This window comes from Carlito syrichta, unplaced genomic scaffold, assembly GCF_000164805.1.
Source record: "Carlito syrichta isolate Samal-C Ts95f unplaced genomic scaffold, Tarsius_syrichta-2.0.1 Scaffold313042, whole genome shotgun sequence".
Taxonomy (NCBI): Eukaryota; Metazoa; Chordata; class Mammalia; order Primates; family Tarsiidae; genus Carlito; species Carlito syrichta.
In genome coordinates, this window is record NW_007257138.1 from 48,976 (window position 1) to 64,430 (window position 15,455).

At 41.2% G+C, this 15,455-nt stretch overlaps 1 protein-coding gene across 1 annotated transcript in view; it reads left to right on the top strand.

The window, feature by feature from the left end:
- Nucleotides 1-606: 606 nt before the first annotated feature.
- The window catches only part of DHX35 (DEAH-box helicase 35), a gene marked incomplete at its 3' end in the record, with an annotated part of 88,265 nt that continues 73,416 nt past the window's right edge, over nt 607-15,455 (top strand). Inside the window, exons 1-3 of the mRNA XM_008070126.1 lie at nt 607-670; nt 6,724-6,857; nt 11,559-11,651. Coding sequence (XP_008068317.1) covers nt 631-670; nt 6,724-6,857; nt 11,559-11,651 — 267 coding nt within the window. The remainder of the gene's footprint in view (nt 671-6,723; nt 6,858-11,558; nt 11,652-15,455) is intronic.

Genomic DNA, 15,455 nt, shown 5'->3' on the forward strand with positions numbered 1-15,455 from the left:
TTCCCATTGAATATCGAGCATGTATTCATTTACCATTCATCCTTCCCCAACCCCCGCCTTGGACGATAGATCCATGAAGGGGCTGATGCACAGTTGGCCCCCAAAAATCATCACACCCATGAGGCAGTTACTATTATCCTCTTGGATTTGAATATGAGACTAGAAAAGAATAGCGAAGTTGGGATAGCCTGTAACATAGCAGCCCGTGAGTAATCCAGCGCCCACCGCGCGCAAGGTGACGCGTGGGTGACAGCAAGACCCTCAAGCCAGCGGTTATCTCCCAAGGCCCGGCGTTCCGCGAGCGTGCGGCCGTCACTGAGGCTACGCCATGCTTCTAAGTAGGCGACTCGGAACACCGACCCACCAAGCTTAACAAGGAGGCAGAGGCGCGCGCCTTTTCCCCAATATGGCGGGCGGAATCACGTGGCACAGGGGGCGGGCCGCAGCCCTCGCGGGTGTAGGGCCGTGGGTCACGTGGCTCAGAGGAGGCGGGGGCCATGGGGGCGTGGCCGTCACGCCGCCGGATCCGCCTTGGCAGAGAGAGGCTCCTCGCGGGCCACGCCCCCAGGGCCCTCGGGGGCTCGCGTGCGGCGGCGGGGTGGAGCGTTCCTTGTGACCTTTCACCCCAGCATGGCTGCGCCCATGGGACCTGTGAAGTTCTGGCGACCCGGTAAGGCCTTCGACTGAACCCTGGGCAGTTGCGGCGTCCTGACTTCGGTCTTGGCGCCGCTGCCCACACCGTGGGGCCTGCAGATCTGCTCAGAGGCCTGACCTCGGCGAGCAAGGCACTGCCGCCTCCGTGCAGGTGGACTTTACGGCTCCGTCTCCCCCAGTGGTCCCGAGGGATTCGGGGTCCGTACCTAGCCTGGACAGAAACTCTGACCTCGTTAAAGTTCCCCAGCCTCCTTTTACTTCGTTCTCCTCTTCCTGATTTCTGTCCTGCCAAACGCGAAATGGGGAATCTTAAAGCTTCCACGCGTGCCATTTTACTGGGTGCCAGACAAGCGATGCTGCTCAGGGATTGATTGGGAGCTCAAACTATGGAGTCAGAGTGCCTGTGTTCGAATTTTACTCCCTGTCTTATAGTAGTAGGTGACCTTGGGCAAGTCACTTAACGCCTCTGAGCCTTGGCCCCCTCACCTGTACAATGGGCAGAATGACATCCTGTGGACTTGAATAACGAGCACAACGCGTTGTCTGACTTAAGTGCTCATAAAAAGGGAAAGTGTCATCTCTACAATAAATCAAAAAATTAGCCAGGTGTGGTAGCACGCACCTGTACTTCAAGCTACTTGGAAGGCTGAGGCGGAAGGGTCACCGGAGCCCAGTAGGTCGAGGCTGCGGTGGCCAGAAGCGTGCCACTGCACTCCAGTCTGGGCCAGAGTGAGACTCCAATTCAAAAAAAAAAAAAAAAAGGGGAAAGTATGTTATTTCCTTTCAGAGTAACTCCTGTCTACTCCCAATGTCTACCAGAATGTGAACACTTTCCTTCATATTGGTTGCTACCAGCTTTCTCTCTTGGAGACTAACACGAATCACAATAACAGAATGCTTTGCTTGTTTTGTTTTAGTGATTAATCATTAATCAGATTTTTAATTCATTGTGTATTCAATATGCCAGACCATGCTAGATGCATTACTTCCTCCCTATCCATAAGTTTCTTATAAAACAAAGTATTTTTTGAACATTTTACCAACTTTTTTTTTTCCCACCACCTGCACCCCCGCAGTCTAGATGTGCAAAGTACATTGCAGCAAAAGTGAAATGACACAGATTAGGTAATATTAGGAAAGCTTTTAAAGGGTGTTTTAGAGTAGTCCCTGAAATTCTGACCATGCATATAAGCTATGTAAGAGATAAACCCAAGCAAGAGGTGTGCTTAAATCTTTTTTTTTTTTTTTTTGAGTCAGGGTCTCACTCTGTTGCCCAGACTGGAGTGCAGTGACATGATCATGGCTCATAACAGCCTCAACCTCCTGATCTTAAGTGATCTTCCTACCTCAGCCTCCCGAGTAGCTGGGACTACAGGCGTGTGCCACCATGCCTGGCTAATTTTTTGATTTTTTTTGTAGAGATGAGGTCTACAATATTGCATAGACTGGTCTCTAACGATCTCCTGCTTCGGCCTCCCAAAGTGCTGGAATTATAGGTATGAGCCACTGTGCCTGGACTTTAAATCTTTTTTAAAATCTGTAATTTGTCACCTAAACATATCAGCCAGTTATCCATTCTGAGTTTCATTTGCAGTCCAAATTAAGATCTCATTAAGTAAGGAGATGCCTTTTATTTTTCAGGCCTGTAGTAATGGGTGAAAGTGTTAAATGTAATAAAGACCTGACTAAACTGTTGAAAATAAGGCCAAGTTACTATTTTGGTTAAAAAATATGGAATTACTATAAGAATTCTATTGTTACTTAGTTCGTTCATTGAAAGTATACTTACTGCACACCTAACTCTGTACTCAGGAGACAAATATAGATGACCAAGATGTTTTCCAGGTGCTGTCGCCCTCTCTCAACTGAATATGAAGTTAGATGTCCTCTAGAAGAGATTTTAAAATGAGTCAAAATAAGGCAGTATGGTGAGGAAGATGGGCTCTAGAGTCAGACTGTGGTGCCCATCTTCACTACCACTTATTAACCTGAAGACTTGACAGAGTCACCTAAGTTCTCAAAGCCTCAGTTATCCCATTTGTAAATTGGGCATAGTACTGACCCAAAGGAATACTGTGAGGATTAAATGAGTGTAATAGATGAAAGGCTCTTACCAGTAGATATGTAACTTATTATTATATGGAAGTATGGAAGAAGGAGGGAAAAGTTGAATGTATGGATAAGAAATAATTTACTAAGGTAGAGATATTATTGGAGTGAACATTGAAGGATGAATAAGACTTTATTTCATGAAGAGACAGAGGAATGCAACTCTAGGCAAAGGGTGCAGCATGAACAAAGGCAGAATGAGATTTTTGCCTTAAGAGTGTTCCAAATACCAAAATAATTAAGTAGTGTGAGGTATTAAGTGGTAGGTTATATTTTGGAGTGTTGCAGAAGATGAAGCTAGAATGGTAGTAGGTAGGGGCTTCATTGTGGAAAGTCTCCATGGCAAGTTAGACATTTTGGACTTCACTGTTTTTAAGCAGGGGAATGACACAATCAGGTTTACTTTAAAAAGAACTGGCAGTGGTGTGGAGGATGGACGGAGGAGGAAACGAGAGTCAGGGACACTCTTAAGAGGATACTGTTAATACTAAAATCCAGGCAGGATATTGAAAAACCTCAATTCTGGCTTGGGAATGACAGGAAGGGCCTATTAGACTTTGAGAGGTAGGTGTGGGAGAAGGTGAAGTCACTAATGACTCAGTTTCTGTATTGGATGACTGTCTAGGTTAGTGAGTCTCAAATTTTGCTTTATAGCTGAATCACTTGGGAAGCTTTAAAAAGTCCTGATGTCCTTTTGTATTCCATGCCAATAAATTGGAACTTAAGAGCTAGGAGCCTGGCATCATTATTTTAAACATTCTCTAGGGCATTTCAGCATGCATTACCGTTTGGAAACCACTGGTCAGGGTAAACTGTGTTGTCATTAATTGAGATGAGAATAGCTTTAGTACATTCTTATTGGGCCCTTGTTTTGTGCTAGTCACTTTCACTTACAGTGTCTTATTAAAAAGTCACAGCATTTATAATGGCGATAATGCTCTTGTTTTATGGATGAGATGACTCAAGATCAAGATATGAAATAGGTTGTGGGAAATGTAAGGTGAAGGACAGGAAGGTGGTTGAAGCTGCATATAAGGCTAGACATTGGAGTTATGAACATACTTTGTAGACCAGAAGTCACAGACTTAGATAGCTACAGAGATCATTCAGACAGTCTAAATGAGTGAAGCTGCTGGGTGAAGGTAACAAGCAGGGGTGGGGACTGTGGCAGACTAGCATGTGCACACACTGGCTAGATACAACAATGTAGATCTACACTGAAGCTTGCATATGCTTTCTAAAGCAGGATGTACTTGGGTCCATCTAACTGTTATCACGGGGACTCAGAGCTGCCTGATTTTTAAAAATTTTTATTTAAAGAAGGCTGACTGGGAGTGGTGGCTCACACCTGAAATTCCAGCACTTTGGGAGGCAGAGGTGAGAGGATTGCCCGAGTCTGGGGGTTTGAGACCAGCCTGGGCAACTTGGCAATACTACATCTCTACAATAAATCAAAAAATTAGCTGGGCGTGGTGGCACGTGCCTGTAGTTTCAGCTACTTGGAAGGCTGAGGTAGAAGGATCACCTGAACCCAGCGGGTAGAGGCTGCTGTGGCTGTGAGCTTGCCACTGCACTCCAGCCTGGGTGACAGAGTGAGACTCCAACTCAAAAGAAAAATTAAAAAAAAAAAGAAGCCTAATATCCAGATTTTAATGGGAAAATTTTACATATTGTTTTAAATGAACTATTTGAAAGATTTTAACAATACATGTCTGAGGACCTTAAACCACCAGTTTGTGATCTCTACTTTAGGAGTATGACTTAAGAGCCTTGTATGATCTGCCTGAGATTATTCTAGGAGAAACTTTTACTTAATTTGCTAGCACACATGGACCAGAAGGGCCTGTCCAGTTTCGTTTGCTCATTTGTTAAGTGTTTAATGATTGCTGACCATATACTTGACAAAAATGTTATAGCAATAGCTTTGAAGCTTTTTTGACCTGACCCCCAGCAAATAATATATGGTGTTGTGATCTAGCACACATAAACAACTGAAAAAAGTTGTACAAAAACAGTATTGCTTTCTGGAATGTGCTTTGATACTTTCTGTTCTATTTCATTATTTAAAAAATGTGGTATGACCTACTACATTGATTTCATAACCCACTAATGGGTTACCACTCAAATTTTTAAACACTGGGTTAAAGGTAATATGGGATAAAACGCATCAGCCTTGTTAAAATAGAGAAGTGAAGATGTTTATGGTTTGCAAAAATCATGAAGTTGTTACTCCCTTAAGCCTTGAGCATACACTCAAGGAAAAAACCATAAGCAGCCAGAGTGGGCCATGGGTTCTGGTTTGACTAAATGAAGTCTTTTGTAAGGATGAAGATATGCTGTTCATTGACTGACAGTAACTATTCTCGTGACAGTATACTGAGATGGACTGGTCTGTAGGTTAGAGGCAAGGGAGGGATGGGGTAGTGTGGAAGACACATGGTGGGATAAATCCTGGTGTAGGAGGAAGTAGGAGACCTTGCAGGAGCAATGTTAAAATATTCCTGAGAGGGTGTGAAGGTTTAAAATTTGGTTTGCACGGGAGGGAATCAGGTCAAAAACACAACAGGTGAAGATAAGGTGTTCTTTGCAGCAATTTTCTTGGGTAAAGATTACAAGGAAATATTAAGATATCGTGATAATAAGGGAAGACAGGAAAGGAAACCCACTTCTTTGAGCACAGGCTTTGTTCCAGGTCCTATTCTTTTATCTTGTTGAAAGGAGGATTAGCATTTTGGCAAAAGCAATACAACAGTGCCCCACTTACCTGATTTTTGGCAGTCTTGAACTTCTGGAACACAAATGTGTTCTTGGAAGCAAATGGAAAAAGGTTGGATATTTAAAACAGTGATTCTAAACTTAGTGCACAGAACCCCATTATTTTATATTCTGGCAAATTATATTCTGGTGTATTTTTAAGGAGAGGGAGTTCACAGCCTTTATCAGATTGTTGAAGGAATCTGGGACCCCTAAAAAGTATAAAAATAAGTCACTGGGCTGAATATTCTTGTCACAAAGCCCATGCACTTTCTCACATTGCATCACAGATTCTGAGTTCAGATGACCCTGGAGATGATAGTTTTTGGTAGTTATGCCTGTGGTGCCCCAATAGGAGGCTGCTGTCTAGCACATGTTTGAACTTCTAGCGAGGATTTTGTTGATTCACAAGGCAGCAGACTCCCGTACTGAACAGCTTCACCTTTTAGAAATACCTTCCTTATGTTGAGCGAATTCTAGGCCCTGTGTCATTTACTTGTTACTTCTAGTTCTATCCTAGGGATAAACAAACAAATCAGCATGAAAAGTTATGGAAGCTGATCATAAAATTTGAACCATGTTTCTCCTGAGCATGTTTCCTTTCCAGGCTAAAAGTCTGATACCTTCAACAAGTCTTCTTGATGCGTTATAGCTTCCCTGTTCTTCACTGTCCTGAGCACCAGTTTGTCATTTTTCCTAGCAAGAAGCCAATCTAAGGGACTGAAAGGAACCTGTGAGGTACCAGGGTGAGAGATGGAGAAGGCAGTGAGTGGCTGCATTGAGTCCTTGTCTTCCTGTCCCTGAACTTTGTTGCCATCCTGCAGTAGCAAGATTCATCCTTGCCTCAGCTAATTCCCACTCGGTTTCTTTCATTTTTGTTAAGAATTTAACAATAACATGGACGTGGAAGCCAGAGCTGAAGCCACCATTCCCTGGAATATACAGTACTGGTGACTGACTTGGAGCCTAGTGAGACTGCCATCTCCTTTGTTCTTGGCACTGCCTTGAAGCTTTTAGGGAAGTTTTTTATGGTCCTGATAGGTACTTTTCTAGATGCTTTTCTAAAGTTAAAGTTGAATCCCTTTTAGTAGTTTGAGATAAAAAGCATTGCTTCTGTCTTGTATCTTTGTCTTTGAAAATGTGTAACCTTAATACCTTTTTCTGTTCACTGCATCAGAGAATCTGAAAAAAACATTTCTGCTGCAGGTACAGAGGGGCCAGGGGTCAGCATCTCGGAAGAGAGACAAAGTCTCACTGAAAACTCTGGGACAACAGTTGTTTACAATCCGTATGCTGCCCTTTCCATCGAGCAGCAGAGGCAGAAGCTGCCGGTGTTCAAGGTACGTCAAACAAGCATGTGCAGCTGTGGACTTGAATCTGTGTCTGCAATTGCTTTACGTTTGGTGCTGAAGGGAGTAAGGTCCTCTTAATGATTCTTGAGAACACAGTGATCTCAGAGAAACTTTTATCCTAAGGGATTACTTTTCAAAATGTGTGTGTGTTGCTAACCTTATAAGTCTTGAAAGTCCTTAAGGTTTTTTCAGTTAGATTTTACATATTGGAAAAATGAAAGAATTGGAATGACATTCTTTTTTCCCTTCGTTGCTTTTAATTATGGACAATTTAAAACATACAGAAAAGTAGAGAAAATAGCACAATGAACTTTATGTACCAAATTACCAACATATGAACAACTTTTGCTTTCTTATGATTAATTAATTCATTTTGAGTTGGGGTCTCATTGCAGTACAGTGGCATGATTACGGCTCACCACAGCCTCGACCTCCTGAGCTCAGGTCATTCTACACTTGGTGAAATTTTTAATTTTTGCAGAGACTAAGTCTTGCTATATTGCTTAGGCTGGCCTCCAACTCCTGTACTCAAGTAATGCTCTTGCCTAGCTTCCCAAAGTGCTGGGATTACAGGTGTGAGCTATCACACCTGGCCTTGCTTTATTTTTAAAGATATCCCTTTAAACAAGATTACTTGGGAATACAGGGTTGTTTCAGTTGAAGAGGTCAGTTAGGATTTTAACTTCTTTTGAGACAATGGTGGGATTTTGGTGTGGTTACTGCATAGAAAGTGCACATCCAGATGCTTAATTTTAGTAGTATTCATGAAATGGACACTTGCTCAGCTGCAGGAGACCAAAGTGTAAACAGAATTCATTCAGAATACATACATTTATGGTGAACTATATTTTTTCAGTACAGATGACCACAGCTGATGGACACACTTTCTTCCTGTTGGCAAGTCCATGTGGGAAACCACATTGTAATCGGGAAGTGCAGAGCCAAAGGCTGGCTAGATAAACTTGAGGAATATTTATTTCATATATTCCTGATGAGGGTGATGAATTCTCCCTGCTGTTCAGGATGCCTCTGGAGTGACCCAAATCGGTATGCCTCCAGCACCTGTGTCTCTTTCTCTCTTTCTCCTGGACAGTGGTGGGTGACAGATGCCAAGTTCTTATACTCAGGGAGTTCCTTTATCTAGACTGAACTGCGAATTCCTCTTCTACAAATATATTTTTTCTCCAAATGGATATGAAACAATAGCCTTCTTAATTTAGCCACGTTGCCTTAATTGGAGTTTTATGTGGACCCATGCATTTTAGTCACTTATGAACTGACACTCTGGATTTTTCCTCAAGTGACCAGCTCTTCATTATGTTTGAATGTTGACGAGTTTGACACTTAGGAGATGAGACGATGGGTTCACTGCTGTTTCCTCACCACTGCAGGATATGGTTTGAGCCGTGGTGAAGTGCCTGGGCTCTGGAGCTGGATTTCAGGGTTCTAACTCCAGCCTCAACGTTTGTGTGCCCTGTGACCTTGCTCTACCATTCTGTTCTTTCATTTTCTTATCTACAACTCGGGACTAATAGTAGTACCTACTTCATACAGTTGTTGTGAGGACCAGATGAGTAATTTCTGCAGGGCGTTTAGCAAGTTACGTGTCATGTAGAAATGCTCAAGTATAAAATAAATTATTGTTTATTCAATAATTTAAGTTTTGGCCTTTTCTTGACTATTCTGTGTCCTCCAACTGTACTTATAAGGTAAAATAAGTGAAACAGCAAATTAAAAAAAAGAAAACAAAATGTTGAGAAGTACCAATGAAGTTAAAATGGTAAGAAGAGTATAAGTTACTGATACAAAGCAAGCAAAGCAGAGTTTAAGCACAATTGAGATTTTATAAAATGTTAAGGATAAATCTAGATGGAGAAAAGCATACAAAATTACCCCTTCACCACTCCCTTCTCCATTCAAACTAAAAGTAAAAGTAGCTTGAAAAACAGAAGTTGGAACTAAAGCAGCAACAAATCTTTAAAGATTACCCTCTTTTTCCCAGCACCATTACAAGTCAGCCTTTCCCTTGTTTGCCTTCTGTAGACTGGTGTGGAGACAGAAAGTGACTCCATCTTGGTTGCTGATTTGCCATCTTGACTTCTGGTTAGCCCCAGTCCCATGAATACCTCCTGATTTCTACTTTATTTACTGTCCTTAGTGTAAGACTTGTCAATCCTGATGTTATCACATCACACAAATTATAGGCTATGACACATATAGCATTCTTGCCTGGTCTGGAGGGTTGCCTTTAATTGCCTCACTGGAGCACATAATACCTTTTGCCTATGGTATATGAACACTGGGTCTGGGGAGTAACAGGGTGGAGGTCTTCCTGACCTGTGGCTGACCAGACCACACTTCTGTCTATAAATTCCCCTGGTAAAACACCCTTTACTGACAAACGATTTGTCTGTCTTGTTTTTTGGTTTCTCGGCTCCTTCAGCATTTAGGGGTCACTTTGCCTATATGGCCCCTTCATGGAACAGCTGACATTCTTTTTGGATCATGGATACTGTTATACAAAGTTGTCCTCTTATTCCCGCCATCTCCACCTCTCTGAAGCTCAGTCCCATCCTACTTATCAGCTTTGTTTAATTTCACTGCACTTGTAAGTGATAGCATCCTTATTTCAGTCACTAAACTGAAAATCTTTTTATCTCTCTTGAATGTCACACATCTGACTCTTTCCACTTGCAATGCTTCTTAGACCCTTTAAACCTTTAGCAAATGGAGTTGGAATTAATGCCTTCAGTTTCTTCACACTCAAATCAGTGTTGTTTGCTGCTGCCCACTTTCCTTAAAACAGCCTACACTGCCTCCCAGGTGAAGCCCAGACTCATTAACTTTTCATTCAAGGCCTTTAATACTAACTACACCTAGTAACACATTTTCAAACCAAACTTGAACTTTTCATGCCTAGCTACTAGAATTTGCATAGTTTGTTTATTTCCATTTTCTTTTCTTTTTTTTGCTTATTTTTTTTCATTTCCTGGAATGCCTTGTCTGTTTTTCCATTTATCTGTATTCAAGTTGTCTTTCAAGTTTTCTTTGACCACCTGTCCATGTATCTATCCATCCATCCATCCATCCATCCATCCTTCTCTTCACCCAGTGAATCTAGCATTTGCCAAATACCTGCAAAGAACTCAAATCTTTCTTCTTCTTTCATTCAAAAACAAAACACAAAGTCCAAGCAGCCCAGAAGAAAACATCTAGACTATAGTCATTAGACTACCTCAGCAGAATCTCCTGTGGGTGCTTGTGGGAATACAGATTGCTGGACCTCACCCTAGCCTTGCTGAGTCAAAAACTATGAAGGCTAGGAATCTTCTTTTTTTTTGAGTCAGAGTCTCACACTGTTGCCCTGGCTAGAGTGCAGTAGCGTGGTCACAGCCACTGCAGCCTCAATGTTCAGGGCTCAGGTGATCCTTCTGCCTCAACCTTCCAAGTAGCTGGAATTACAGGCACACACCACCATGCCCGTCTAATTTTTTGATTTATTGTAGAGGCGAGGTCTCGCCAAGTTACCCAGGCTGGTTTTGAACCTCTGGGCTCAGGCACTTCTGTCCCCTCCACCTCCCAAAGTGCTGGGATTACAGGCATGAGTCACTGCGCCCAGCTGGAATCTTTATTTTTAACAAATACCCTAGATGCTAGTTAGAAACTGGCAACATCCCAGCTCTTCTGAGTCTTACCAAGCGTGCTGTTGGTGTGGTACCAGATTACCTGAGTGATAACCAGAATGGAAGAATTAGGAGGTTTTTTACTTCATTCCAAACCATGTGTTTTCATTCCAATACCTTCATTACTTTGTGGACCATCAGATGTGCCTATAATCAAAAGTGTGTACAAAAATATCTTCTGAAGCTAAGGTGTTGGAATTATCTGACTTTTCAGTGATCAGACTAGTGTTTCTGCTCACACTGAATGGGTAAAGAAAGGCTCAGTTGAAACATATATGTAACCTGGGTGATTTATTGTGAACTTGGATTTAGAGGAAGAGGTGAAACATTTTTTTCTGGGACTTTTTACAAGTTAATAAATGAAAATAAAAATGCATGTTGTATAAAATTCGGAGGGTTTCCTTCACACTCCTATTCCCCTCTCTGGAGGCAGCATTGTCACTAGTTTCTTGTTTTGTTTTTTCCTGGAGATAGTCTACACATAAGCAAGCATATATGTGTTTACCCTTTCTTTAAAAATACAAATACTAGTGTATCATTCACACTGTTCTACACTTTGCTATCTTAGCATACTCTGTAGATAATTTTATATCAGTACAAATAGACACTTGTTCTCTTTAGCAACTGCAAATTATTCTATTATTGGAATGTTTTATAACTGGTTTAACCAAACTCTTGTTGACGAACATTTAGGTTGTTTGAATATTTGGCTATTATAAGCAGTGCTGCAGTGAGTATGCTGTGTGTTCGGTATAACTTGTTATAAGTCAAAGTCTTGAATCAAAGGGTATGTACGTGAGATATTTTGGTAAGTATTACACTCAATTGCAGTTGTATCATCTTGTACTGATACCAACAGTACCTGAGAGTTAGGCATACATTTTGATAGTTCTTTTTAAAATTTACTTTCCTTTGGAAACAGCTCATCTCACAATATTTAAATATCACAGTTTAGGTCTTTTGAAATAATATATGTCATTTACAATGTGTGCTTATTCTTTTTCAGCTTAGGAATCATATTTTATACTTGATAGAAAACTATCAGACTGTGGTGATTGTTGGAGAAACGGGGTGTGGGAAAAGCACGCAGATTCCTCAGGTGAGTATGTGTCTAATATATGTCTTTACTCTCAGATGTGGATGGAAGGATTTTATAACTTGAGAACTCTAATTATTATCATTTACATTTTTAAGGTTGCCTCTCAGGAAATATTCGCTTCATCTAGATATTTTTTATTAAGCTTTTGGGACTTACAGTTTTTTTAATTGGTACTAAAGTAACAGTTTGTCTTTGATTTATTATAATTCCAAAATAATAGTGGAATAGCCGCTCTTTGAAAAGAACAATGGTGACTCATTACAAAGATGTGTAATAAACAGTTTTTTTCCTCAGATAATTACAGTTGAAGAAGTAGGGGTCAACTACTGTATAGTTATAAGTAAATACAAATTAGGTATTGTAGAATTATGCAGTGCTATCGACAACCTTTTCTTCCTAGGGAAGCATACATGGTATGGTTAGGAGTGGAAAGAAGGATAGGGAAAAACCTTGGAAAGGAAATGGCATTTGAAATTGACCTTGAATGGTCAGTGGGAGCTGACGGGGAAGATGTTCCAATCCAAGGAATATTGTGGGTAGATGCCTGGGAATGGAGAAGTGTAGGGCGAGTTCAGAGTAGTGTGTCTTAAGAACCTTGACTTGAAGGGTGAAGACTGGTAATTAAATGACAAGGTTGAGAGAACTTGCAGATTTTTTTCTTTTTAATGTTAATTGTTATTGCATGTAAAATACATATAGGAAAGTGCCTGTATCATAATTGTACATCTTGTTACATTTTCACAAGTAAATATACCTGTGTTACCAGCACCCAAATCAAAAAACAAAACATTACTATAACCTCAGAAGTCCTTTCCTCTTATGTTCTTTGACTGTCCTTTCTCCCCATCCCTAAAACCAAAAACACAAGGGTAACTCTTATTCTGGCTTCTAACTTCCTAGATTAGCTTTGCCTGTTTTTGAGCTTTATTAAGGGATAATTTGTTTTGTCCAGCATTATGTGTGAGAGATTCTTCCTTGCTGATTGTCGTTACAGTTGGTTCATTGACATTGCTGCATAGCAGGGGTCAGCAAGTCACAGCCGTGGGCTAGATCCAGCCCACCACCTATTTTAGTAAAGAGAGCTTTGCTGGCACACAGCCACACTTGTTTGTTGATGTTTTGGCCACAACTGTTTTCATGCCATGGCTCAGAGTTGAGCAGTGGTGACAGAGACCCTAAGACCCTAAAATCCTAGAAATGTACTAATAGTCCTTTCCAGAAAAAGTATGCCAACCCCTGCTGTATAGTATTCTGTGACTTATTTATTCTTCCTACTATTGATTGACATTGGTGTTGTTTCCAGGTTTTACGTATGAATAGAGCTGCTATGAATATTCTTGTGCTTGTCTTTGATGAACATTATACACTGCTGGACTATATCTAAGTAGCATCACTGGATGTTCAACTTCAGTCAATAACATCTAAGATTTTCTTTCTTTCTTTCTTTTTTTTGGTTTGTTGGTTTCTTTTGAGTCAGCGTCTTACTCTGTCGTTCAGGCTGGAGTGTAGTGGCATGCTGCTTGTGGCCACTGCAGCCTCAACCCGCTGGGCTCAGGCGATCTTTCCACCTCAGCCTTCCAAGCGCCACCAAGGGCTGCTGGTTTTTTGATTCATTGTAGAGACGAGGTCTCGGCATGTTGCCCAGGCTGGTCTCGAACCTGTGGGCTCTGGTAATCCTCTCGCCTTGGCCTCCCAAAGTGCTGGGATTACAGGCGTGAGCCACAACATCCAGCCTAAGATTTTCAAAGTGGTTATGTAGTTTGTGAGCAAGTAAACAACATGATGAACTGAACTTTAGTTGAGTTTTTAAAATTCAGTTACAAGATGACTTAGAAACTGGAGGAGACAGGCCATGGAAGGCTATTGCAGTGGTCTAAGGAAGAGTAGTATAATGGCATCTTTGACCAAGAGGTGATTTGGGGATGATCTGGGAAGGATAAGAATGCAAACAAATTTAGAGATAGGTTCTGTAGGAATTAGGAACCAGATGATATTTGTGTTGACAAAGGGAAAGGGAAAGGGATAGAGGTGAACACTGACTGACCATGCTTTGCTGCCTTGGAGAACAGTGGGAGTGCTAAATGCAATAGAAAAGTAAGGATTGGATTTTTGGAGGAATTGATGTGTTTGATTTTAAACAGACTTATTTTTCTCTATGTCATTGTTGGTCTTTGAAAACATTATTAGTGAGAAAATTGGACTGGGAATCTGAAACTTGGCAGAAGTCACTTGTAGAGGATATGGACATGGGGATTGTCCACATATTCATCACATGACATCCTGATACATGCAGGAGTTTGAGGGAATGGCAGGAATTGAGAATCAAGAACAAAGCCCTGGGAGCACCAACATTTAGAAGTCAGGAGCAGACAGACAGATTGGCAATTGGGGAGATGGCAAAGGAACCAAGAGACTGACCATGGTCAGAGAAAGCAAAAGAGGAGTGTGGTTTCTGGAAAGATGGGTAGATGGCGATTTCAGCCAACAGCATGGCCAGGATGCAGAAGACCAGTCCTGGGTTGTTGATCTTGGGGAGAGCAAGCCCAGTGGTAGGGTTTTATGGTTAAAAGATTCTTAGGGAAAGGTGATGAAAATTCCTTCGCATTTTGAATAATGTTAATGATATATTATTGATTGCCTGGTTCAGACTTGTGGACATGCCAGCATCTCTGTGTGGTTCTCAATTCCTTCATCTGTTCCCCCTTCCCATTTCTTACTAATGGATTTAGATTGGGACTTAGACCTAGGTATTTTTAAAAGGTTCCACAGTTCTAATGTGCAGCTAGGGAAAGGTAGGCTGAGGGGAATGACCTAGTCTTTACTAGGACAATTTGAAATGCAGACAACAGAGGAAATGGTGACCTGAAAGAGAAAGGTACCTGTATGGGCATCAAGAGCCAAGCAAGTTACTTGTTCCTTAAAGAGAGACACAGGAGATAGACCAGGTTAAATTACTGAGTGATTATCGGCCAGGCCTAGTGGCTCATGCCTATAATCCCTGCACTTTGGGAGGTCGAGGTGGGAGGATCACTTGAGACCAGTAGTTTGAGACCAGTCTGGGCAACCTAGCAAGACGGTATCTCTATTAAAAAAAAATTAGTGATTATCATTTAGAGAGTAATATTATAATAATATAACAAGTAATATAAATCATTACAACACAAAAACAATAATAAGGGCTACATAAAATAAGCACTTAACTCATGTTGATCTATTTAACCCTCAATGATTCTATGAAATAGATACTGTTATTATTTTCATTTTACAGGTGAGGACACTGTAGAGAGTGATAAAGTTAGGGAATATAGAACAGAGGTAAAAAGCCACATGATATTTCATAATTGTAGTTTGCTTTGAAATTAGTCTGTGATTAATTAGTCAGCTTAGGATAAACTATGTTGTGGTAACAGAGAGCCTGAAAATCTCAGTGACTTAAGAACACAAAGGTTTATTTCTTGCTCATACTATGTGGTCACTTGGATTGGCTTTGAGGTGGCTCCATGTCATCATTGGGACTGAGGCTGACGGTGCTGAGAATGTGGGACTTGTTGATCTTGTGGCAGATGACAGAATCATGAGACAGGTCTTAAAACTTCTGACCGAAAGTGACCCTTCTGCTCACATTTCATTGGTTAAGGCAAGTCACGTGACCAGGCCTGATAGCAGCAGGAAGGGTGGGTAGCAGATACTTGGAACAATGAAAAATATATCAGGTGATCTGTTCATTTACCCCAGCAAGGTTTAGCTGCCAGAGAATATAGTCTTTTTTTTGGTATTTCATTTTTCTGTCTTTTTTTGTTATTG